The sequence below is a fragment of the Martes martes genome, assembly GCF_963455335.1.
Source record: "Martes martes genome assembly, chromosome: 4".
Classification (NCBI taxonomy): domain Eukaryota; kingdom Metazoa; phylum Chordata; class Mammalia; order Carnivora; family Mustelidae; genus Martes; species Martes martes.
Genome location: NC_137891.1, coordinates 151,711,909 through 151,736,107, shown reverse-complemented (window position 1 = coordinate 151,736,107; position 24,199 = coordinate 151,711,909). Strand labels below are relative to the sequence as shown.

The 24,199-nt window shown below is 35.4% G+C and overlaps 1 protein-coding gene across 2 annotated transcripts in view; it reads right to left on the bottom strand.

Annotated features, from left to right (window-relative positions):
* Window positions 1–24,199, bottom strand: part of FAF1 (Fas associated factor 1) — a 464,195-nt gene that overhangs the window by 87,091 nt on the left and 352,905 nt on the right. For both annotated transcript variants that reach the window (XM_080801413.1, XM_080801414.1), the window contains 2 exons: window positions 9,007–9,143; window positions 4,443–4,531 (listed from right to left, as the gene is read on the bottom strand). In XM_080801413.1, the coding sequence (XP_080657539.1) occupies window positions 4,443–4,531; window positions 9,007–9,143 (226 nt within the window). The remainder of the gene's footprint in view (window positions 1–4,442; window positions 4,532–9,006; window positions 9,144–24,199) is intronic.

Here is a 24,199-nt window from a genome sequence, read left to right as displayed (position 1 = left end):
ATCTTATGGTTTTTGGTGCTATAGTAAATGGAATCGATTCTCTAATTTGCCTTTCTGTATTTTCATTGTTAGTGTATAAGAAAGCCACTGATTTCTGGACATTGACTTTGTATCCTGCTACATTACTGAATTGCTGTATGAGTTCTAGTAGTTTGGAGGTGGAGTCTTTCGGGTTTTCCATATAAAGAATCATGTCATCTGCGAAGAGAGAGAGTTTGACTTCTTCCTTGCCAATTTGGATACCTTTTATTTCTCTTTGTTGTCTGATTGCTGTTGCTAGGACTTCTAATACTATGTTGAACAAGAGTGGTGAGAGTGGGCATCCTTGTCGTGTTCCTGATCTCAACGGGAAGGCTGTGAGCTTTTTCCCACTGAGGATGATATTTGCTGTGGGTTTTTCATAGATAGATTTTATGAAGTTCAGGAATGTTCCCTCTACCCCTATACTTTGAAGCGTTTTAACCACCTTACACCAGTTAGAATGGCCAAAATTAGCAAGACAGGAAACAACGTGTGTTGGAGAGGATGTGGAGAAAGGGGAACCCTCTTACACTGTTGGTGGGAATGCAAGTTGGTGCAGCCACTTTGGAGAACAGTGTGGAGATTCCTTAAGAAATTAAAAATAGAGCTTCCCTATGACCCTGCAATTGCACTACTGGGTATTTACCCCAAAGATACAGATATAGTGAAAAGAAGGGCCATCTGTACCCCAATGTTCATAGTAGCGATGGCCACGGTTGCCCAACTGTGGAAAGAACCAAGATGTCCTTCAATGGACGAATGGATAAAGAAGATGTGGTCCATATACACTATGGAGTATTATGCCTCCATCAGAAAGGACGAATACCCAACTTTTGTATCAACATGGACGGACTGGAAGAGATTATGCTGAGTGAAATAAGTCAAGCAGAGAGAGTCAATTATCATATGGTTTCACTTATTTGTGGAGCATAACAAATAACATGGAGGACAAGGGGAGAAGGAGAGGAGAAGGGAATTGAGGAAAATTGGAAGGGGAGGTGAACCATGACAGACTATGGACTCTGAAAAATAATCTGAGGGTTTTGAAGGGGTGGTGGGGTGGGAGGTTGGGGGAGCCAGATCGTGGGTAGTACGGAGGGCATGTATTGCATGGAGCACTGGGTTTGGTGCATAAACAATGAATTCTGTCATGCTGAAAATAAATAAATTAATTAATTAAAAAAAAAGAATGAATCAGGAAGAAAGAAAATCTGGAAAGAAGTAATCTTTGCACCTACGATACTGAGGATTCTAAATAAATTGTTGAATGGATGAACAAAGAAATGAATGGAATAATAAACAGATTAGGAACTAAGTATCATAAACTCTTATTAACAGAGGTTTCTGGATTACTGATGGCTAAAGAAAATAGGACATATGAAAATAACCAAATCTATTTACATGTTAGAAGGTATCTATTGTTTGGAACCAGGCTGTAAGCCAAAACAGATTCTAAATGTTCTGATTCTAAATAAATTCTAAATGTTCTGAATCCAAACAGACTACTATCATGTAGTGATCTTTGCCAATAAGTGACACTGTAGCTAAGTACCTCTGTCCCCAAGACTGAACACATACTTGATGTGCTATATACTTGATAAAGCCTCAGTAAACACTTAAAAAACCAAATACCACTAATGAAAATGTCTGTGAATAAAGCTATAGGCAGTTCTACCAAAATAAGAGGCTCTATAATGTTTACTCCCTGATTAGAAATAGAACAACTAGTGATATAAAGGTTAGTCCATTCTGTGCCATTAAAGAATGATGCAGAGTATGAATATGTCTGGGCTTGGTTTTATTTAATAAAAACACTGTATAGCATAGGTATCTCTAGTTGCACTAATACAATGGAACCATTGAAGAGATGGATGCAACTGAACCAAAGTTTATATGAATTCGGGCCTAGAAAGCCATCCTTCAAACCTGTTCATGATTTCGATTTTCATTGTAAGCTTAAGATAAAGTGTTACTTGAAATTTTTTTGAAGAGTAAAGGCAAATTCACAATAACGAGGGCAGTGTTTCTTGTCACATATGCAGCGGATACCACAACCATTATGATTTACGCATAGTCCAAAACAAGTCTTTGAACCTAGAAAAGCTTTTCTTAGGAACTCTACTTATGAAAAGAATGATAACTTTCATGAAGACACTCTAAAAACAAAGAGAAATCCTTACCTCTTGCAGTTAAATTTCAATAAAAATTTCAATTAATGTGGAGCCTTGGATTTTTCCTGTAACCCTCATATTAAATTTTGCGCTCAGTATTAAAGGAATTAAAGTCAATTTCTTTACCAATGAATTATGAGGAACACAAATTAAGATGAAAGAATGAACTGGGAATATGCATGCAAATATTGTGCATTCATATTATTATACAGCATAATCTGTAAATCTAGTACTAATGAGACTCAAGATTTAAATGGCTGAAGAATGTGTTTAGTGAATTATTGTCAATCAATGCCTCTATTCCAGGATAAATGTAATCTTGAAAGGCAACACACCTATTATTACAAATTCCTAAGTAAGTACAGTACTTCATTATTTCAAAATGTCATTGTCAATTTATAGAGTAACAGACAAACATCTTTCCACCATATACCTGATTACCTTTTCTTTAGAGTAAATGAAACACTGACTATTAAGGAAAATTACAAACATCATTTTTCCAGCAATAAAAGAAACCTAATGGGTGTAAAACTCTAAACTAATTATAGCACTCTAAATTTTCATATTTGTTAGTATGTACACATCAGGTTTTATACCACTGCAATCAAGAATTACTCTTTTTTCAAGTAACATTATTTCATGTGAATTCTTCCAAATACTAGTTTATTCAATCATTTAATAAACATTTACTGAGTACCTACTTTGTCCTAGGTACACTGTTACGGGATACAGTTATAAATGTGAATATGATAGAACTCTGGCTCTTAAACTCACAGTCTAACAGAAGAAAGAGACAAGAAAATAAGGTAAAATATAATAGTTCTACCTTATATTAAAATTGTCTACATGTTTTCCACTTGCAATAGCTAATGGGTATTATAATGAAAACACTCACTATAGCTGGAAGCTTTTCTTCATTGCTCACACATCAAACTTTCCCTGCTTGTTTATGAAAAATTTTTTTCAGTTAAAAATATTAGGAAGGACAACTTAAGAAATACCTGTGAACTGAGCATCTCAAATTAACAAATGCTAACATGTGTTTCATATTTTACCTTCAGGCTATTTTCCAAATCCAGAAATTTTTTGACTGATAAGGCACTAATAATTACTTGGGATTATTATAGGTCCCACTAGTCGTGTGATCTTGGGTAAATTAACTTAACCCTTTTGATTCTCAGTTTTCTCACCTGAAAAGTAGAGATAATAGTATCAATCTGTGCTAGACTATGGATTGCCCCTCAGTATCCTTGCTCCACCTAGTTTTTTGCCCAGGGAGGTTCTCTCCCCTTTCAGCTTCTGGTTGAGTTAGGTAAGTAGTATTAGCAAAAGATCAGAGTATGGAAAGAAAGTAAAGTTATTTTCTGGTTTCCTCCCTAATAGGTCACCAAGTGCTGGGTATATCCCTCTATCAGGTACAGTCCTCTCGATAGGAGAGGACTTTAGGCCTACATGTGGTAATGGTTCCATTTAGCCCTCGAGTTGGTACCATTCATTGCTGACTTCCATAAACCCTGCCCTTACCTTTAAAAACAGTTCTCTTATTAAACTGTTCTCAAATAACCCAGTTTGAAAGTGCCATGTGTTTTCTGTCAGAACTCTGTGTGACTCATAAACAACCTCAGGGGTTGTTTTGGGATTACATGAGATACTATATGTAAAGTGCTTAGCTCAGTGCTTAGCAGATTATAAATATTCAGTAAATGTTGACTACTATTGTCATGATCAATATTGCTGTTATTATTATTTTATTTAAAGATCCATACTCATACCATCTATACCAAACGAATTTATTCAGGAGACTGAGAAATTCAGAATTCTGGAGATCTTTTACTAATCCTCGCAGTGCTTCAAAAATGTAAATTGTGTTTATTTCTAATCAACCTCAATATTTAAAAAAGAGTAAGAGGATCCTGAAAGTGAGTGAAAAAAGCCACACAGTGCACAGGATTTCCTAGACTGCCGTTTCTTTTGTAAATATGCTTCAGAATTCATTTCCTACAAATTGACCTTCTGCCACCACTCCAAATCTAGCAAGTATAAATGTCCATAAAGTTCAATAAACTGTTGGGTCTTGGGGTCATGAAAAGAATGGACTGAATGATAAACTCAATGGCATAAAAGTCCTTGGTTAATCTGGAAATGCATCTTCATCATCCTTATTTATCATCATGACATAGGCAAGCATCTCCATTTGACAAATTATTTCATCAAAATCCTATTAAAGGTCTACTTAACCTTTCATCTTACCTCATCTTTTATATCTTCCTGTTGTTGGGCCGTAAAGATCTCCATTGCAGCCATGAGTCTCATCATTAACTCATCCACTGTTGTGTTACCTAGCAACACATAGAGATCGCCAAACTTTACATTAGTGAAGTTATTATAAAATGGAAAGTCATTCTAGAATTAATCATTAAGGAACAACTACAGTCTAATAAAAATGACAGACTACTATACTAACATCTAGTTAAAATACTTTCATTTTTCATTGAAAAGTTTCATACGTTCACTGTGAAAGAGTAAAGCAGTATATAGGTAGTTGAAATTTCAAATATAGTAGATTTGAAGGAACCATCTGTTAATAACAGTTTCAGCTCTATGAAGAAGAATATTCGAGAAATGAGAATCAAAAGTTCTTTCAAGTTATAGAAATCTATCTACTTAAAAATACTAGCAAAAACTACCATTTGTTTACATGCCAGTAGTTAGGCTTAGCATTTTATATATATTATCCCACTTAATCTATGTAACAATTCTTTGAAGGTTATCATTAGGATTTTGACTTTAGAGAAGGAAAATGAGGCTTTGAGAGTTGGAGTAGCCTGTGCAATCAAGGTCAGGCTGATTAAATGATGGGATGAGAATCTGAAACCAAGTGAGTCTAACTTATTAAAAGTCTGTTCTCTTTGCCACCTCAATACACTATTTAGAATTATCTCCTATCATTAAAAATTCTTTGGTGAAGCAGACAGTAACTCATTTTCTGAAAAAAACTGAGTTCTTTTTTTTGCCCAGTTGGTATTTTTCTCTTTCAGCTGCTTTCAAATGACTATACTATAAACTTTATGAGTATTTATTTAAGTTTTAATTTTAATTCCAGTTAGTTACCATACAATGTTATATTAGTTTTATGAGAGTATTAAAATGTTTGACTTTCCTTAACACTATTTTATTCCCTGTCCAAGGCCATAACAAACATACAGCAGAAATATGCCATTTCCTGAGAGCACTCTCCTATTGCTTGCTTTGGATACATCTACAACAGAGAAATCCATAGAGATATATAAAGGTATAGCAATTCTTCTCTTCTTTCAAAACTACAGACAAAGAACCTATCTTTCTCCAGGGCCTGAGGTCTTTCTGTCCCATTGATGAAATAGGTCAACAAGTAGCAAGCATCCTTGTTGGTGTTATTCTGGAGTATGACTAACATGGTCTTTTTGCCCCCCCCTCCCTTTTTTAGAAGATTTCATTTATTTATTTGACAGAGAGAGACACACAGAGAGAGGGAACACAAGCAGGAGGAGTGGGAGGGGGAAAAGCAGGCTTCCTGCTGAGCAGGGAGCCCAGTATGGGGCTTGATTCCAGGACCCTGGGATCATGACCTGAGTCGAAGGCAGATGCTTAACCAACTGAGCATCCAGGCGCCCCTAGCATGGTCTTTCAGTGGTCTGTTTCTCAACTTTTCTTTTGACCATTGGCAGCATGTTAGGGAGTGTGTGTAGTTCTCAACAAAGAAAATTTAGTCACATCAGTACCACTCTCTCAATACATGAGCTAGAGAACAAATATTACCTTGTTGTGATATCATGGGACTGAGAAAGCAGCACTGGTTTTGTAGTTATAGTTCTAATTCTAGTTCTGCCACTTATAAACCATATGATCTAGTACCTAGAAACTGCCTAGCATGTGACAAGGGCTTAATAAATATCCACTTAGTAAATGAATAAATAAGTGAATGAGTGACTGACTACAGCTCCTTAAAAATCAATTCCCTTATCAGTACAATGAAGATAATACTACCTCTGTATATAGTACACATAAGCAGTGGTAGTTATTGTGAATAGATATAACAAACGCAAAAAGTTTAGGGGTACCTTCAACGTAGATTTGGATACTGGGCAAATCTTTGAGTTTCCCTTTCTTATTTGCAAACTGTAGTGACTAACACTCAGAGCATGGGATATGAATTCCTTATGGAGGGTACTAGAAATGTGGTTACATACTGGCCATTCGTTTTCAGGCTTAAGCCACTGCTTATCAATTATGCTTCAGCGTTAATGGTAAGAACTCACTATCAAACTGGACAAGATAGAGAAAAGGTACCAGCTAATACAGTTCCAGACAAGTTTTTTCTTTATAACCTACTGCAGTGGTTTTCAAACTTCTGTTTTCAAAACTAGTTTACACCGTTAACAACTACTGAGATTCTCAAATAAGTTTTATGTGGGTTATTGTTATCAACATTTATTGTGTTAGAAATTGAAGCTGAAATACTTAAAACATATTTATCAGTTCATTAAAAGTAACAACAATAAACCCATTACATGTTGATATAAATACCAGATTTTTATGAAAAATGGCTCTATGTTCCAAAGGAAAAAGTTTAGTGAGAAGAACAGTATTGTTTTAACATTTTTTGCAAATGTTTTTAATGTCTGGCTTAATAGAACATAACTGGATTCTCAAATCTACTTCTATATTAAACCAATTACATTATGTTGTCTTATGTCTTAGTTGAAATTTATGAAGCAAATCTGGCCTCATAGATATACAGTTGAAAACAGGAGGAGTATTTTTATTTATTTGTTTGTTTGTTTGTTTTAAGATTTTATTTATTTGAGAGAGAGAGAGAAAGAGGTCAGCGGGAGAAGCAGACTTCTGCTGAGCAGGGAGCCCAATGTGGGACTCGATCCCAGGACTCTAGGATCATGACCTAAGCCGAAGGCAGTTGCCTAACTAACTGAGTCACCCAAGCACCTGGAGGAGTATTTTAATAAATAATTGTAAATATTCTTTGATACACCCAAACTGACAAGAGGAAATTTCTTCAAGCATGTGAGAAATTTGAAACCATTAATGAACTTCTTATACTTTGTTGTATTAAGATCCACTGATCTATCTCACTCTTTGAATGGATCTTCTACCTGTGTGATTTTAAAACATCATGCCCTGGTCATGTGCAAAGTATTGGTTTACTGACTTATGCATTTATCTTTAATGTTATATGAGCTGATGTCATCAGAAAATTATTTAAGCTGTCAATCCCATGGTGGAGGATATAACATTTTGCTTAAAAGCTCAAATTTTATCATCAGCAAAAAGTACTGTCAGTTCACTTTTCTTGAAGTGATGGACTCACTTTGCTCATTCTGGAGAAAAGGTTCACCAAATACCCAGGCTATTTAAGTATAGTTTGTTCATCAGTTATTTCCAAGTAAAAATGATGTTCTGTAAGAAAAAAATGACTAGTAGTTCAGCTCAAGCAACCACACAAGTGGTCTTCTTTGAGACTACCTTTGTACTCTGAAATGCAGCAGAAATACATTCTCTATACCTCTAGTTGTATCACACAAACTATAAAAAGGGTTAAAATTTAATAAAAAAGTTTTTAATTGCACATAAGGGAGGTAAAGAATATGACTACTAGTATAGTTTTGGTCATGACCTTGGTTTCGTGTGAAGGTGCCAGCAGTTTTACACAACACTGATTTTGTGTGCCACCAGTGCAAATGTCAACACAATTAAAAAAAAAAAAGGCAAAAAGGAAAAGTCTTTTTACTGTAATGAAAATAATTTGACCTCACAGATCCACTGAAAGGGTCTAGAGGACCTCCAGAACCATGGACTATATTTTAAGAACCACTATTATAATATTGCCTCTGACAGGGAAAACAGAAATGAAGTATTATTTTCATTATCCATTTACCCTATGCAATTCATTACCCCCGCAGATCTTCTTTAGCATTGTTTACGAAACTCAATGGCCTAGTTACAGAGCAAACATAAAATACCAGAGGTTTTGAGTTTTAAAGGCACCAGAATTTACATCACATACCCCATCATATTATCTGCTATAGAACTTCTGACTTAAATAGGGGTAAAAATAAAGTATCTCAAACACAAGCTTTAGTTGGGGCACTTGAAACATCTTTTCCCTTGGGGCATAAAAAAGATACACTGTTTTCAATTTAAACTGTGATATAAATAAGGTAATATTTTATAATAATCCTTGGGGTTTATAAGTAACAGTAAAAAAAAATCATTAACTTTTTTTTTGGTAGAGAATATGCAATGCGATTAAATTCATGGGCATCCTATAGCTTCAAGCCTTAGCGCTGCATCCTAGAAACAGATTCACACAATTAAGGGGAAACAAATACCACCGTGTGAACAATTAATTTGCCATATCCAGTCACTGGCTTTTCTAGATAACTAAAGCATTTCTTTCAACTAATCAATATTACAGCAAGAAATCAATACACGTATAAGAAACGTCATATTTGACAACTGATTATGACTTGATTGCTAGTTCAGAGAACTTGGCAATTATGAACATTTAACATGATTATGCTGTGTCCAAAGGGTTGTACAACTTTATTAAGAAATTTCTGTTAGATTTTCATGCAGCATATTTCATTTTTCATAGATCCTATACTTTTTGAAGATGTTCTTCTTTAGGATATTCTATGTTTGAAAATACAAAGATGTTCACCTATACAGAGAATTACAGTCAACTTTGATGGTAAATATTATAAGGTTATCACATACATAAGAAGATACTCTACTCCCCTTGTGACTTGTACTTTACCTTGTATCACATTTAACACTTCATTAGATGATCGCTTTCCCATAATAATCAGAAAAAGTGGAAACTGATCTGTTTTTTGAGTCCGAATGGTTTGTGCAACAACACTGCCAAAATGTCTATTGCACATTGTCAGAAATCTAAAATGAGACAAAAGCCAAAGTAAATTTCATTTCAGACTTTAATAAATTTACTAGTATCCTAACAAAAAACTTACTAGGTACTTTCCTAATTATGTTAGTAATAATTAGATAGCCTGTCTGATATCAATATATAAAAGCTTGCTATATTGAGTTTTCAACTACATCTTAAATGATATAGAAATGACTATCATATAGAAAAGCAGGAAGCACACCCTAAATGCTGTCTGGGGCTGACAGCACAGGATTCTTAGTCTTAAACACTGAGAACTATACTGACCTAGACTATGAGAAAAACAAACAAACTGAATTTTAAGAGGAAAGAATTTCTTAAATAGGACAAATATTGTATGGTACAAAGTTAAATTAGACTAGTATCCTAGTCTAAACAGGATTTAGCAACATTTTCACAGGTCTTTAGAATCAAGAATTGTACTTTAGAATTGTGTTTTCTCCAGTAGTAGCAGGTCTTCTGGTTTCATACTTACCATGGGATAAAAATAATAATTCTAAGCTTTTGACCAAAAAAAGCCCAGAGATATTAGCATACTGAAGTCTAGCATTAGTATTCTTAACACGATCTGGAATAAATGAAAAAACTGATAAAGCTTTTCTCTTCTATTAGAGGACTGTTTGAAATTAGCATTTCTTTCAAGAGAAAAGGGTAGCTTATGATATGTTTTCAGATCTGATGGTAAAAAGTAAATGTCATAATAATAATGAATTATGAAAGACCAAATGCAAATATAGAATGCTTTAATAAGATCCAATTTAATAAAGTCTGTAAAAATAATGGACTTTTAATAACACAGGTCACAAAAGGCAAAACAGTGGAAATTCTGGGGACTAGCCACTGGTACTGGCTTATTAATTCTTAATTATGTTCATGAAAGGCAACTTAAATCGTGTGTTTTCTTATGCCTTATGATAATATTTTAGGTAACAACTACTCTGAAATGTATGTTCTAGCTGATGAGCAAAATCCTGTTGTCACATGCATTAGAAGGTAAATCTATTTGAAAAGACAAACGGCATTAAAATGTCATGTGCTCAGATTCATTTGATAACCAAATTCAAAACAGAATCAAACCTCTTAATTTTTAAAACCAATATATCTCTTGTCTATAGAAATTCATTCTAGAAATTTAGGCTGAATCCTCCACAAAACCTGTGCTGTGACTATATAAAGTAGACCATGTTAAGGGCCACTAGATCTGTCAGCAAGAGTGTCAAGACAAGTTAGCACCACTGCAATAAGTTCATTGGGAGGCAGTTTCATATTTACATTTAGAACAGCAATAACCAGACCTCATGGCAATTTGAAAGGACATGGCCCTAAGAAATCCATTGTTGGCCATGAAATATCAGTGCTCCCATGAAAATTCAGATCTTCACATTCCAGAACTATTACACGATAAAAGGTGCTCAAGCAGCCTAAGCCTCTGGTACCAAATTTCACATCCATATAGCTTTAATTCATCAAAGAGATGTGTAGATCAGGACACTAGAAAGTTAGGATCTCATTTTTCTTCCTGCTCTTACGAAAATATTTGAAGTCAATCTTGATCCTGATTTGATCACTGTCAACCTCTGAATTTAAAGATGTAAAAAACAGTTGGAATGTCATTCCATACAAAAGGGAGAAAATAAGTCCTTGTTGATTTCACACCAATGAATTAAGTGGCTATCACACAGTAGATGCCCATCATAGCACTAACCTCACAAGTGATATTAAATACTACCTAAACAGGATATACCCAAAAAAGGAAAGGAGGAAAGAAGCCAGGAAGGAAGGAAGGAAGGAGAGAAAAGGAAAGAAAGAGAAGGCAGTCAGGCAGGCAGGCAGACTGGCTAGCTTAGTGGTTTAAAGAATTCAATTTCAAGATAATTTTGCCTGGAAATTGTGTACTTCCCAAATTGTCTTTTTATGAAAATGAGCTAGAAGGGAAAATAATTATGAAAATATAGGTATGTTATGGGTTTGAATTAATATACAACACAAATTTCAAAACTTCACAAAACACATTCAAGACAGATATAGCCTTCAAAGGCACATTAGCTGTTCAATTAACTATAAAAAAGAACAAAGTGATCAGTTTTTTACCAGGTATTGGCAAATCATTCTAATGTTTTAGAAGTAGTTGAGAAATATACAGGGATCCCACAGCCAGTTGATGCTTTCTAGTGGCCTTAACTAATAATTTGTTCTAATCAAAGAGAGACTTTGTTAAAATTTTAATTAATCTGATTAACTTCCTAAGATCTGAATCATGTTTACTTTGAGATTTTCAAATTACAATCCCTGAGAGTCTGGGCCAATGGACAGCCCCAAATTACAAAATTCCTACTAATCAGTTCCTTCCATTACAATTTACAAGAACTTCACAACACAGATATCAAATCTGTCTCATGACTGGGGGACTCTGCTTCTTCCTCTCAACATCATTCACAGCACAAAGTTACCATTCACAGCACATACCAACCGCAAAAATCCAGTTGAAAACATTAGCACAAAAACAGACAAGGGAAAAACAAATTGTTTCAAGAGAAAAAATGTGGTTCTCATAACTGCGGCATTTTTTTTCCTTTTTAAGAGAGAAAAGTGTGCTGGTGCATCTATTGGCAGCACAACTTGTCAGCCTAACTTATAATGGTGTTCATGAGAGTCAGTTGTCTTGAAGGGATAAATGGTTTCTACAGCAACTAGATTCCTGAAATCTCAAAACCAAAAGAGGAAGCAATGGCAACTGTTCTGTGTCAAGGAGAAATGGCTTTGTTTTTTAATTTTAAAGGACTTAAATAAATGAAACAACTTACTCATCATATACCTATTTGAGGAGAGGGAATAAGTTGCCCAATCAACCCCCAAAACCAAAAGCTAAAATGATAAATTTGAAAAGACAAAGAACAAACACCCTCACTAAGAGGGTAAAATAAAGGCAGGAGGAAAGGGGGTAGAGAGGAAGGGGAAGAAGAATGAAGGGTTGACAAAATGAATGAAAAGAAAAATGGTTAGTTAATCACAAATTAGGTATAATAAAGCAACTCATTGGTCCCTGGGGGCTGGGTGGTGGTAGTGGTGGTGGTGGGGTTAGTGAGTGAAAAGTCTCAAACTTCTGCCTCGCTGAAGAAACAAAATATAATTAGTAGCTCATATTCACTAGTTCTTGTTATTAGAAATCTAAAATTAGAAAGATACAATCACCTTTTAATCTTAAGTTTGAGGAGAAAAATAAGCAGAACATCTAACGGCTAGCATGTATTAATCATTACTAAAATTTCAGTCTCTGAAGCATAGATCTTTTCTATCTGGCTAATGGACACCAGGATTACTAATAAGTCAGATATGGGAAAAAGTAATTTCATTTTAATTCAAAACAGGATATAGTTTAGTTTCTTTCAAAGTCATAATTAAACAAGTCACTGACTTTTACTAAGTTATACTCCAACATAAAATATATACTAAAAGAAACAGCAAATTAGGGGGAGAGTAGTGAAATTCTGCAAACATTTACTACCTGCAATATACCAAGTAATGTAAAAGGAGGCACATCTGATGAAAAACGGAAGCCGAAAACTTGCTAATGACTCTGTGTGAGGTTTCCTGATTATAACTTTTCAATATGACCTCCAAAGGACCCTTAGATGTAAAATGGGAATAACACTTACTTTTAAAACATGTATTCTTGTAAGATACAAAAAATTTACTTAGAATTTGCTCAAAATACGGTATGCCCTTAACATTGGTAGCTATTTTATTATTAACGACATAATGATATTTAACATTTTTATCACAACTACTTTCAGGATTAAAATGACAGCTTATATCTATGGACCAACACTGAAAGATACTTTGCATAATAAGAACTGTTGACTAAAAAAAAAATCATTGGTTTTATTTTCATTTAGAGAACGAAAAGGCAAGTATTAATATTTGGAAAATAAGAAAATACATGCTGCTGCAGCTGTGTGACACTACAAAACTTTACATTTTTGAAAGTGGGTATTACAGGCACAATATAGTTAAATGGCTAAATGCAATCAGAATCTGTTTTTCGAAACTTACTCATCTTTAATGAAAGAAAAATGAAATAAAAAAGTGGATAAAGAACTAAAATAACTATTTTTTAATTAAGAAGGCTCTTTCCTTTAAAACAGACCAAACTTGCAGTTTTTTCTATAGTAATAATCCTCGTTACTTACACATATTCATTCATGTGTCAAGGGTTTTTTTTTTTTCTTCATCATCAGTAGAAAAACCAGATGTAAGATACAGAAAGGACCCTAGACACACAATTCTCTTTTCTTCCCCTTTTCCCTTTAATAGGAAAATTAAAGCCAAGGTTCTTCAATATGTGAAGTGAGAGTTACCAAGTTACTAGCACTGCCAAGCATATAAAAATCAGGTGAGCCAAAGAGTTTTGTCTCCTACCACATCATTTCTGTGAGATGCAATGCCTATCCAATTGCTCATTTCTGGAGTTCCCATTGGGAGTGACCTTCAGCATCCCTGGCACATACCCCTTTGTCCTTTGAGGGTGGCTTTGATTTTTGGAAACAGTCTTACATCTGGTTCAAACTGAGTTAGGTAAACAAGGTACATGACTAAGTTGGGAAACACTGACTATGTAGTCAGTGATCTTCAAACTTTAAAGGCTTAGGAATTACCTAGGTAGTTAAAAAATTTTTTTTTTCAGGATTAATTAATTAATTTATTTTGAGAGAGAGCATGCCAATGCATGAGTGGGAAGGGCAGAGGGAGAGAGAGACAGAATCTGAAGCAGACTCCACGCTGAGCACAGAGCCCAACATGGGGCTCTATCTCATGACCTTGAGATCATGAGCTGAATCAAAACCAAGAGTTGGTTGCTTAACCCAATGTACCACCCAGGTGCCCCTAGGGAGTTTATTCTAAAAGGAAAGTTCCTCAGCCCCATCCCTCAGAGATTCTGATTCAGAAGATCCAGGGAAAGGCCCAGGAAACTGCCTGTTTTAATAAGCTGCCAACCTACCCACGTGATTTTGATATAGGTGATTAATGGACCACACTGAGAAACACTGCTTTCAGGACACAGGACTGCTTTCCTCGTAAGGCTGTAAGCTATCTCAGAATGCAGTTCTTTAAGAAGTTGTCCCCAAAATGTTTTGGGCAATGGCAGCTTCAGCGGAGCATGAAGCTAGTCTCCTGAGGTGATAACCACAGTGAAGATGTTAATTCTCACTTGCTTCATTTGTGTAGGTGAGCTGCAATATCTCTGTGAGACAAATAAAAATATACCTCTAAAGCCTGTGAGCTGTAGTTGATAGAGGAAAATAGAGCAGGGAAGGGGAGGCTGCAACATAAAATAGGGAACATCTCTGGGGCGCCTGGGTGGCTCAGTGGGTTAAAGCCTCTGCCTTCGGCTCAGGTCTCGATCCCAGGACCCTGGGATCGAGCCCCGCATCGGGCTCTCTGCTCAGCAGGGAGCCTGCTTCCCCCCTCTTTAAAAAAAACAAAACAAAACAACAAAAAACAACAACAACAACAAAAATAAAATAGGGAACATCTCACTGAAAGTTGGTATTTGGTTAAAGACTCAAAAGCGGTGGAGGAAGTGAAACACAAATCTCTGGGAAGCAAATTCCAGGCAGAAAGAACAGCAAATACCAAAATCTTGAAGTTGGAGAGTATCTGGTGTATTTTAAAGGTAAAAAGGAGGTTAGCATAGCCAGAGCAGAGTGAAGCATAAAAGATAAAGCTGATAATTTTGACTATCTCTATATGGTAAAAAACAGCTTAACAAGGCCAAAAAATAAAAGATAAACGGTAAAAATTCTGAATTTCAAAGCACAGAAAAAGGGTTAATTTTCCTAATATACAGAAAACTATTATACAACAATAAGGAAAAGATCAACGAACATATATATGAAGACAGCTCCCAGAAATGGAAATAGTGGTGGCTAATAAACATGTGAAAAGATACTCAAAATAACTCATAATGAATTAACTTCTAATGCAAGCTACACTAAGAGGGCTCAGTCACTGGAGCGTGCAACTCTCAATGTTGGGGTTGTGAGTTCCAGCCCCACAATGAGTGTAAAGATTGCTTAAATAAATAAATAAATTAAAAAAAAATAAAGCTATACTAAGAAACTATATTTCATCTGTCAAATTAATAAAGCAAGGTTATATGGAAATAGGCACTATTGTACACTGTTGGAGTGAAACTGGTACTCTCTTGTGGGCAATTTGTCAGTATCTATGAAAATTAATAGCACACACATAACCTTTTTTTCTCCCAAATTTTTAAAGAAGATTTTATTTATTTATTTATTTGAGAGAAACAGCACCCACAAATAGGGGGAGCAGCAGAGGGAGAGAGAGAAGCAGACTCCCCGCTGAGCAGGGAGCCCAATGCGGGACTCAATACCAGGACCTGGGGATCATGACCTGAGGCAAAGGCAGATGCTTAATCAACTGAGCCACCCAGGTGCCTCTTTCTTCCAAGATTTTATTTAAATTTCAGTTAACATACAGTGTAATACTAGTTTCAGGTATAGGATTTAGTGATTCATTACTTACATACAACACCCAGGGCTTCCTCCTTAATACCCATTACCCATTTAACCCATTCCTCACCAACCCCCTCTCTACCCACTCCTAGTTTGCTCTCTACAGTTAAGAGTCTGTTTTATGGTTTGCCTCTCTCTTTCTCCCCTGCTATATTCATCTGTTAAAGAATGCACACATACTCTTAACCTAGCACTCTTACATCTGGGAATTTAGTCTAGATATATTTTCATGTGGGAAATCATCTATGCGTGCTGTTACTACTGAATTGTAATAACAGAACACTGGATGTCCATTTGTAGGATCTTACTAATATAGTCTCTTATGGAATTTAAAGGGATAATATTTAGCCACAAAACAGAAAGAGTTCTTTACGAACTGATATGGAATATCTTTAAAATATAATGTTAGTGGAAAAAGCAGGGTATTGAATAGTTTTTACCATTTGTGTAAAACTGGGAAAATGTAAGTATATATTAGCTTGTTTATACATAAAATAATCTCTGGATGGATAAATAAGAAACTTAAAAAATGCTTCAGGGAAGGGTAACTTAGAGACAGGGTAAGTACGAGACTTTTTATGCCTTTTGAGTTTTGATTAATATGAATATATTAGCCAGTCATGAAATAAACATCAAATTTGAAAGACAGTAAGTCCCTTACAAAAATAAAGAAAAATTGCATGGAATATCAATTCCATAAACTTTTTTAAAATTTAAATTCAATTAACATATGGCATATTATTAGTTTTAGAGGTAGAGTTCAGTGATTCATCAGTTGTATATAACACCCAGTGCTCATTATATCACATGCCTTCTTTAATGCCCATTACCTAGTTACCCCATCCCCCACACCCCACTCCTCTCCAGCAACCCTCAGTTTGTTTCCTATGGTTAAGAGCCTCCCTCTCTGATTACGTCTTTATTTTTCCCTCCCTTTCTCTATGCTCCTCTTGTTTTGTTTCTTAAGTTCCACATATGAGTGAAATCAAATGATAACTGTCTTTCTCTGATTGGCTTATTTTGCTTAGCATAGTACCTCTAGTTCCATTCACATCATTGCAAATGGCAAGATTTCTTTTTTTTGAAGGCTGAGTAATATTCCGTTGTATATATACACCACATCTTCTTTATCCATTCATCTGTCAATAGACATCAGGACTCTTTTTCCATAGTTTGGCTATTGTGGACATTGCTGCTTAAAGATCGGGATGCAGATGCCTCTTCAGATCATGACATTTGTGTCTTTTGGGTATATAGCTTGTAATGCAATTGCTGGGTCATAGTGTAGCTCTATTTTTAGCTTATTGAAGAACCTCCATACTGTTTTCCAGAGTGGCTGTACCAACTTGCATTCCCACCAGCAGTTTAAGAAGGTTCCCCTTTCTCTACAACCTCTCCAACATTTGTTGTTTCTTGTCATGTCATTTTAGCCATTCTGACTGGTGTGAGGTGGCATCTCATTGCAGTTTTGATTTGTATTTCCCTGATGCTGAGTGATATTAAAGAATTTTTTTCATGTCTCTATTGACCATTTGTAGGTCTCCTTCAGAGAAATGTCTGTTCATGTCTTCTGCTCTTTTCTTGACTGGATTATTTATTTCTTTGGGTGTTGAGTTTGATAAGTTCTTTATAGATTTTAGATACTAAGCTTGTATCTGATAAAACATTTGCAAATATCTTCTCCCATTCTGTAGGTTGTCTTTTGGTTTTGCTGTTTCCTTTGCTGTGCAAAAGCTTTTTATCTTGATGGAGTCCCAACAGCTCATTTTTGCCTTTGTTTTTCTTGCCTTTGGAGATGTGTCTAGCCAAAACCTGCTGTAGCTGAGGTCAAAGAGATTGCTGCCTGTGTTCTCTTCCAGGATTTTGATGGATTTTTGTCTCATATTTAGATGTGAGGATTTCTGTCTTTCATCCATTTTGAGTCTGTTTTTGCGTATGGTATGAGAAAATGGTCTAGTTTCATTCTTCTGCATGTGCCTGTCCAATTTTTCCCAACACCATTTGTTGAAGACTATCTTTTTTCCATTGGGTATTTTTTCCTGCTTTGTTGAAGATTAGTTGACCACAGAGTTGAGGGTCCATTTATGAGTTCTCTATTCTGTTCCATTGATCTATGTACCTGTTTTTGTGTCAGTACAACACTGTCTTGATGATTATAGCTCTCTCTCTCTATATATAGATATATCTATCTATCTATCTATCTATATATATATAGATATACCTTGAAGTCTGGAACTGTGATGCCACCAGCTTGTTTTCTTTTTCAATCTTCCTTTGGCTCTTTAGGGTCTTTTCTGGTTCCATACAAATTTTAAGATTATTTGTTCCAGCTCTCTGAAAAGTGTTGACGGTATCTGGATAGGGACTGCATTGAATGTATGGATTACTCTGGAAGCATAGACATTTTAACAATGTTTGTTCTTCCAATCCAAGAGCATTGAACATCTTTTCATTTCTTTGTGACTTCCTCAATTTCTTTCATGAGTGTTCTACAGTTTTCAGAGTATTACCTCCTTGGTTAGGTTTATTCCTAGGTATCTGCTGGTTTTGGGTACAATTGTAAATGGGCTGGATTCCTTAATTTCTCTTTCTTCTGTCTTGTTAGTGTATAGAAATTCAACTCACTTCTGTGCACTGATTTTATATCCTGCCACTTTGCTGAATTCCGATATGAGTTCTAGCAATTTTGGGGAGGAGTCTTTTGGGTTTTCCACATAGAGTATTACAATTCCATAAACTTTTAACACAATGTTAATCACATTTGTCTATTTCTTATTGGCCTTTTGTTCAAATAGATCTTTTTCTTTTTGTGGTAATCACTGTATGAATGAATACAATCTTTTAGCCTTCTACACAATAGTAATTGGACTGTCACCCTACTTAAGTGTTTGAATAATATTCCATTGTATACATTGCTATATTCATAACTATTCACCCTACAGCTACATATTTCTTTCTAGTTTTTTATAATTATATACTGGAACAAATAACCAGAAGTATTTCCTTAAGATAAAAAGTCTGTACAATAGAATTATGTGGTTAAAAAGGTAGAATCATTTAATGACTATTGATCCATATTAACAGTATGTATCAATCATTTCCTAAAAGGATAGTATAATGTCTCTCCATGAAAATGCAAATACTGTATGCATGTTAGAACACAGCCAAACTAAAGGCAAATTTAAGAAAACACAGGTGAGATTTTCGGAAGATTTAATCTAAAAAGCATCCCTCACCTGTCTGAGGTTTATTAGACTTCCCTATAACAGTAAACTGTTAAATTGTCTCAATTGATTAGTAGTCAAGAGTTTTAAAAAACCAATTACCTTCTTAATTTATCTCCTTACTTCACTCAAGTGAAAAGGCTTTGAGGCACTGACAGTTTAATGACTATAGGGTCATTATTTATACTAATTTTTTTGGAAGGACAATAATCATAAATAGATAATTGGCTTTTTCTCACCACCAGTAGGAAAATAAGCACTTATTTTAAGAACCACAATAAATCTTAGTTGGGAGGAATAACAGAGAATATCTAATCCAACCTCTTATTAAATGCAAAAATTCCTCCTCTAGCAATGTAAAGAGAAGATTCATTTTCCAGGGGCTATATAAGAGAGCAAATTTAAGTTACATGACAGGTAATATTTCTTCCGTGTTCTGCTTTTACCAATCAATCAATCAATATTAAGGAGAGCCTACTAAATATATGACATGGTTTCTGTCCTTAAGATACTAAGGATATTCTGGGTTTGGTAAATCAAGGCCGGTAAAACAGGAAACATAATCTGGTACTTAAGTAGGGCTTGGATTTAGTGGTTCAGATAAGTGCTAGAGAGAATCAGAGAAGGGAATGGGGGCCCAGAAATCAGGGAGAACTTCGTGTTACCTGATGGTACTTCTGGACAGCAATTAGTATTAGTATTAGTATTAGTATTAGTATTATTCACCTCTGTTTTCCTAGCACCTAATGACTAATTATATTTGTTTCGGTAACTTTTCTCTCCACTATAACAATGTTGATCATACAACTTTCCTTTTCCTCTTCCAACCACTTCTGAAGTCAATTTAATTAAGACAGTTGGCATGAATTATCATGGTCTCTAAGGCCTCTTTCTTCCACTGTGCTTCTATCATCATAGGTCACTTGGACCCTCAAAGTAAACAAGTATTGGTCCACAAGTTCATGACTTTAAGATTCCCTACTGATTTTTAAGCATACTGCAGTTTTTACATAATTTCACCCTGTTACCACCTACTGACAGAAAATGTGACTTAAAAGAGGTGTAAAATATTCAAACATTAACATATTAGGGGTGCCTGGGTGGTTCAGTCTGTTAAGTGTCGGACTCTTGGTTTTGGCTCAGGTCATGATCTCATGCTTCCTGGGATCAAGTCCCACACTGGGCTCTGTGCTCAGTGTGGAATCTAGCTTAAGATTCTTGCTCCTTCTCCCTCTGCCCCTCCCCCCATTCTCTCTCTCTCAAAATATAAAATCCTTTAAAAATCAACATATTAGAGAAAGAAGGAATTACTGCAAGCAGCATAATTCTGTAGGAAGAACAGACTTAGGCATCAAATAAAACTATTTTGTCACTTACTAGTTGTTTCTTTGGATAACTTACTTGTGAGCCTTAGCTTTCTCATATATAAAATGAAGATAATGATACCTATTTTAGAATGGGTCTGCAGGTTACTTAATATTCTTTTTCCTTTCTTTTATGTGCTTCAAAATCAAAATCAAGTTTTTTCTTTATCCACCTCCCCTGACCTTTCCCAAAATTAAGGATATGGCAAAAGGTTTCCTAATAAATTATAATAACAGTATCAGACTCACATCACTAAACAAGGAGTTATGCTTAGCACCATGCTTGGCACTGTATTATATTGTTTTATAACTTCTACAATATGTATCAGCATCCTTGTAACATAAGATCATGCCCTATCCTAGGGTAGAGATTTGAAGATAGCTCTTTTTTCATATTGTCATGTTCCCTGATCTTTTTTCCCCCACTGCAAAATTTGGAGACTTTGTGATTTTTATTATCATATAAAAATTTTCAGCATGATTTATTTCAGAGTTGTTTGGCTTCTCTTAGAACACTGACATTTATATATAATTTCTTTATGTATTTGACTGATTGATTGACTGAAAGATTTGAGACAGAGTGAGAGCAAGAGCAAGGGAGAGAGAGAGATCATGAGCAGGGGGGGAAGGATAGAGGGAAAAGCAGACTCCCCAGTGAGCAAGAAGCCCAATGTGGGACTGGATCCCAGGGTTCTGGGATCATGACCTGAGCTGAAGGCAGGCACTTAGCCAACTGAGTCACCCAGGCCCTCTGTATTTGATTTTTTTTTTAAAAGTTTTAATCTAAATTCCAGTTAGTTAACATACAGTGTTATATTAGTTTCAGGTGTACAATATAGTGATTTGACAGTTCCAAACAATACCCAGTGCTCATCACAACAAGTGCATGCCTTAATCCCCATCATCTATTTAGCCCATCCCCCACCCACCTCCATCCTAATGGATTAAAAAAAAATGTGGTAGAGTATAAGCAGAAATCTCATACATGGGAAGAAAGTCTTTAAAAGATAAATGACCAACAGTCCAATATATTAGCATCTCAGTCACTCATTAAAGCTTTCAAGCAAGAAATGATTATAGTCCAGCACTTGACAAAGGCTCCCTTGAGACAACTGATGTTTGACAAAGAGTGATGTTTGAATGGACAGGTTGACTACATAGGCTTTTCCTTTAAGTTCTATACCAGTTAGGAGTTAGATCATCAAAAAGGAATATTTAAGGACCATATCACCTAAGTTCCCTAAAAAAATGACCATTACTGAAAAAATATTTAATACAAAGCCCTCTGCTTTTACAGAGGGTTGATATAAGAAACAGCTATTTAAATTTAAAATAATCTGTCACAGGGCGCCTGGGTGGCTCAGATGTTAGGCATCTGCCTTCGGCTCAGGTCATAATCCCAGGGTCCTGGGATTGAGCCCCACATCAGGCTCTCTGCTCAGCAGGAGGCCTGCTTCTCCCTCTCCCACTCCCCTGCTTGTGTTCCCTCTCTTGTTGTCTCTCTCTCTGTCAAATAAATAAATAAAATTGAAAGTAAAATAAAATAAATAATCTGTTGTATGCAAAACAACAGTAGAAAATAATTGTCTATTTTATTTCTTAAATGACTCTCAAATAGATAATCATGCAAAATAAATTCTCTCTTGAATTCAGTGCCAGGAGATCTTGAGATGAACTGTTAATTTTTTTTTATTAGTCAAAGAGAACTATAAGTAGTAAACTGTAAACTCCAGGACATAACTGTACCTGACACATAGTAGAAACTCAATAAATATATATTAGATGGATAGATGAATAAATGAGGATATGCCTATCACATTTCCTTTTTCTCCTAAGCTGCCAGAATTACAGAGCTGAATTCAGTGTTTATGTACAGAACTTGAGTCACCCCAGGTGTTTATAAATATTTAATGGATAGATACATTACTGGACAAAGAAATGGATAGGTAGTAGAATAAGTGGGTCAGTAAAAAGCTACAATGAATGATGATAAAAATGACAATCAACTGAGGAATCCGCATCCCTAAAGACAAGGAAATACCATGAGTTTCAAAAGGTACAGATCAGAAAACTTGACCTCAGTTCTCTACAAAAGCTAGAAAAGTCACTTAGACAAATGGCTTATGAATACTTCCAATACAGTGCTGATGACTAGGAGGAAGCATGGGTTATTAAGGACACAACAAACCTAATTAACTATGAGGTTACCAGGTTGAGAACTCATGAGCATTCCTTAAGTTTCAACTATCTGGACTTAAGTAAGAAGTGACAAGGTGTCTCAAAGTATCCTTCAGAGTAAGATTCAGAAATGTAGGCTAAGTTGGATAAATCCTTTGTCACCAAGAAACTGAACCTGTAGAGTGCTACCAAACTGAAGGTGGTCTCAAACAGCTTATCACTTGGCTTTGTCAACATTTTCATAAATGTCTGAGATAAAGAAATAAAATACACACATATAAATAAAATGTACTGAGCACTTACTCTGTACCAGACTTGTCAAAAATCAACTATCCCACTTATTTCTAATAAGAACTCTAAGGGATGTAATTTTTAATCTCCATTTTCCAATACAGAAACTGCAACCTAGAGGGTTTAAGCAACTTGCTCAAGGTAACTATGGTGGCCTACTGGCATAGCTAGAATTCCAAACCTAGTTTGACTAAATCCAAATTAATTCATACTCAACCATTACTCTGTTCTGTGTTTTTATATTATCCAACAAGTAATTATTGAGTATTGCAGTAAGAAACAAAGTGAAGAAGACTGATGTAATTCTTACCTTAGGAATCTTACATTCTAATGGAAGAATTAGAAAACAAAATCTTAATAAGCAAAAAAATGGCTTATTATGAAAAGTCCTAAGAGAGCTCTATGAAAGAGAATGATGGTGAAGAAACATTCTCTAAAAAGGTTCAATGGGCCTTTTTGAAGAGTAGACATTTACACTGAGACCTGAAGAAAGAAAATTAAGAGTCATTTCTATCTAATGACTTCTGTTTTCTCAGTCAACGAGTGAGGACAGCTGGGAAAGGGAGAAGCAAGGGACATGAGATGTTTAATGAATGAGTAGTAGTATGAAATAGCCATCTTATCTGGGGAAAGAAAAACTAGAGAATCACAGTAGGCTTGTTTAGCATTATTGTATACTTGCTTGAAGTTTGTGTTTATTTAGAAAAAAAATTAGCGTGACTGTTTCCAGCAGTGTTCAAGTGCAAGGGCATAGGCACAGAGAAGGTGAATAGTTGGATTTAACAAAATGAGTGCAATGGAGGGAGAGAGAGGTAAGGGAATTTAAGATATTGCAAGGAAGTGATAATGATGGACCTTGAAATCTAAATAAGACAGAGGGAAATGAAGACTGGAGACAGAAAAGGGTAGATGAAGTAAAGTGGTGGGGTCAATAGATTAAGGGGCATAATGATCTAAAAAAAACCTTAGCACTTGAGCAAGTAAGATAGGGATAGGAAGTGCTGTTCAGAGCCAGGTGCTTGAAATCAAAATATATGAGGTGATAAAGCTTCTTTTGATGACCACATCCAAGTATGGTAAATAAGGAGAAGAAAAAAAAAATTCTGGAGTCAGATATATCTATGAACAGAGAGTATTATCAAGAATAACAATAGAAACGACGGGAGTTATAATTTGTGAGTGATAACTCTTGGGAGAGTTAACAGAATTGAACTTCAAAAGATACTGCTAGCCAACTGTATTAGTAGAAAATGACAGAGATCTAGTTTAGTAACAACCCAGACCCAGCCCATTCTCAGCAACCTCATATCTGAAAAACTGTTAGGGGGTTTCAGTTGACTACCTCAATTCGGTAGGAGCCAATAATAAAATTACAGAAAGAATTGAGCATAGCATGAGATAAACCTACTTTGGAGCACTATGCTTGATTTGGGGCACCTTCCGAATG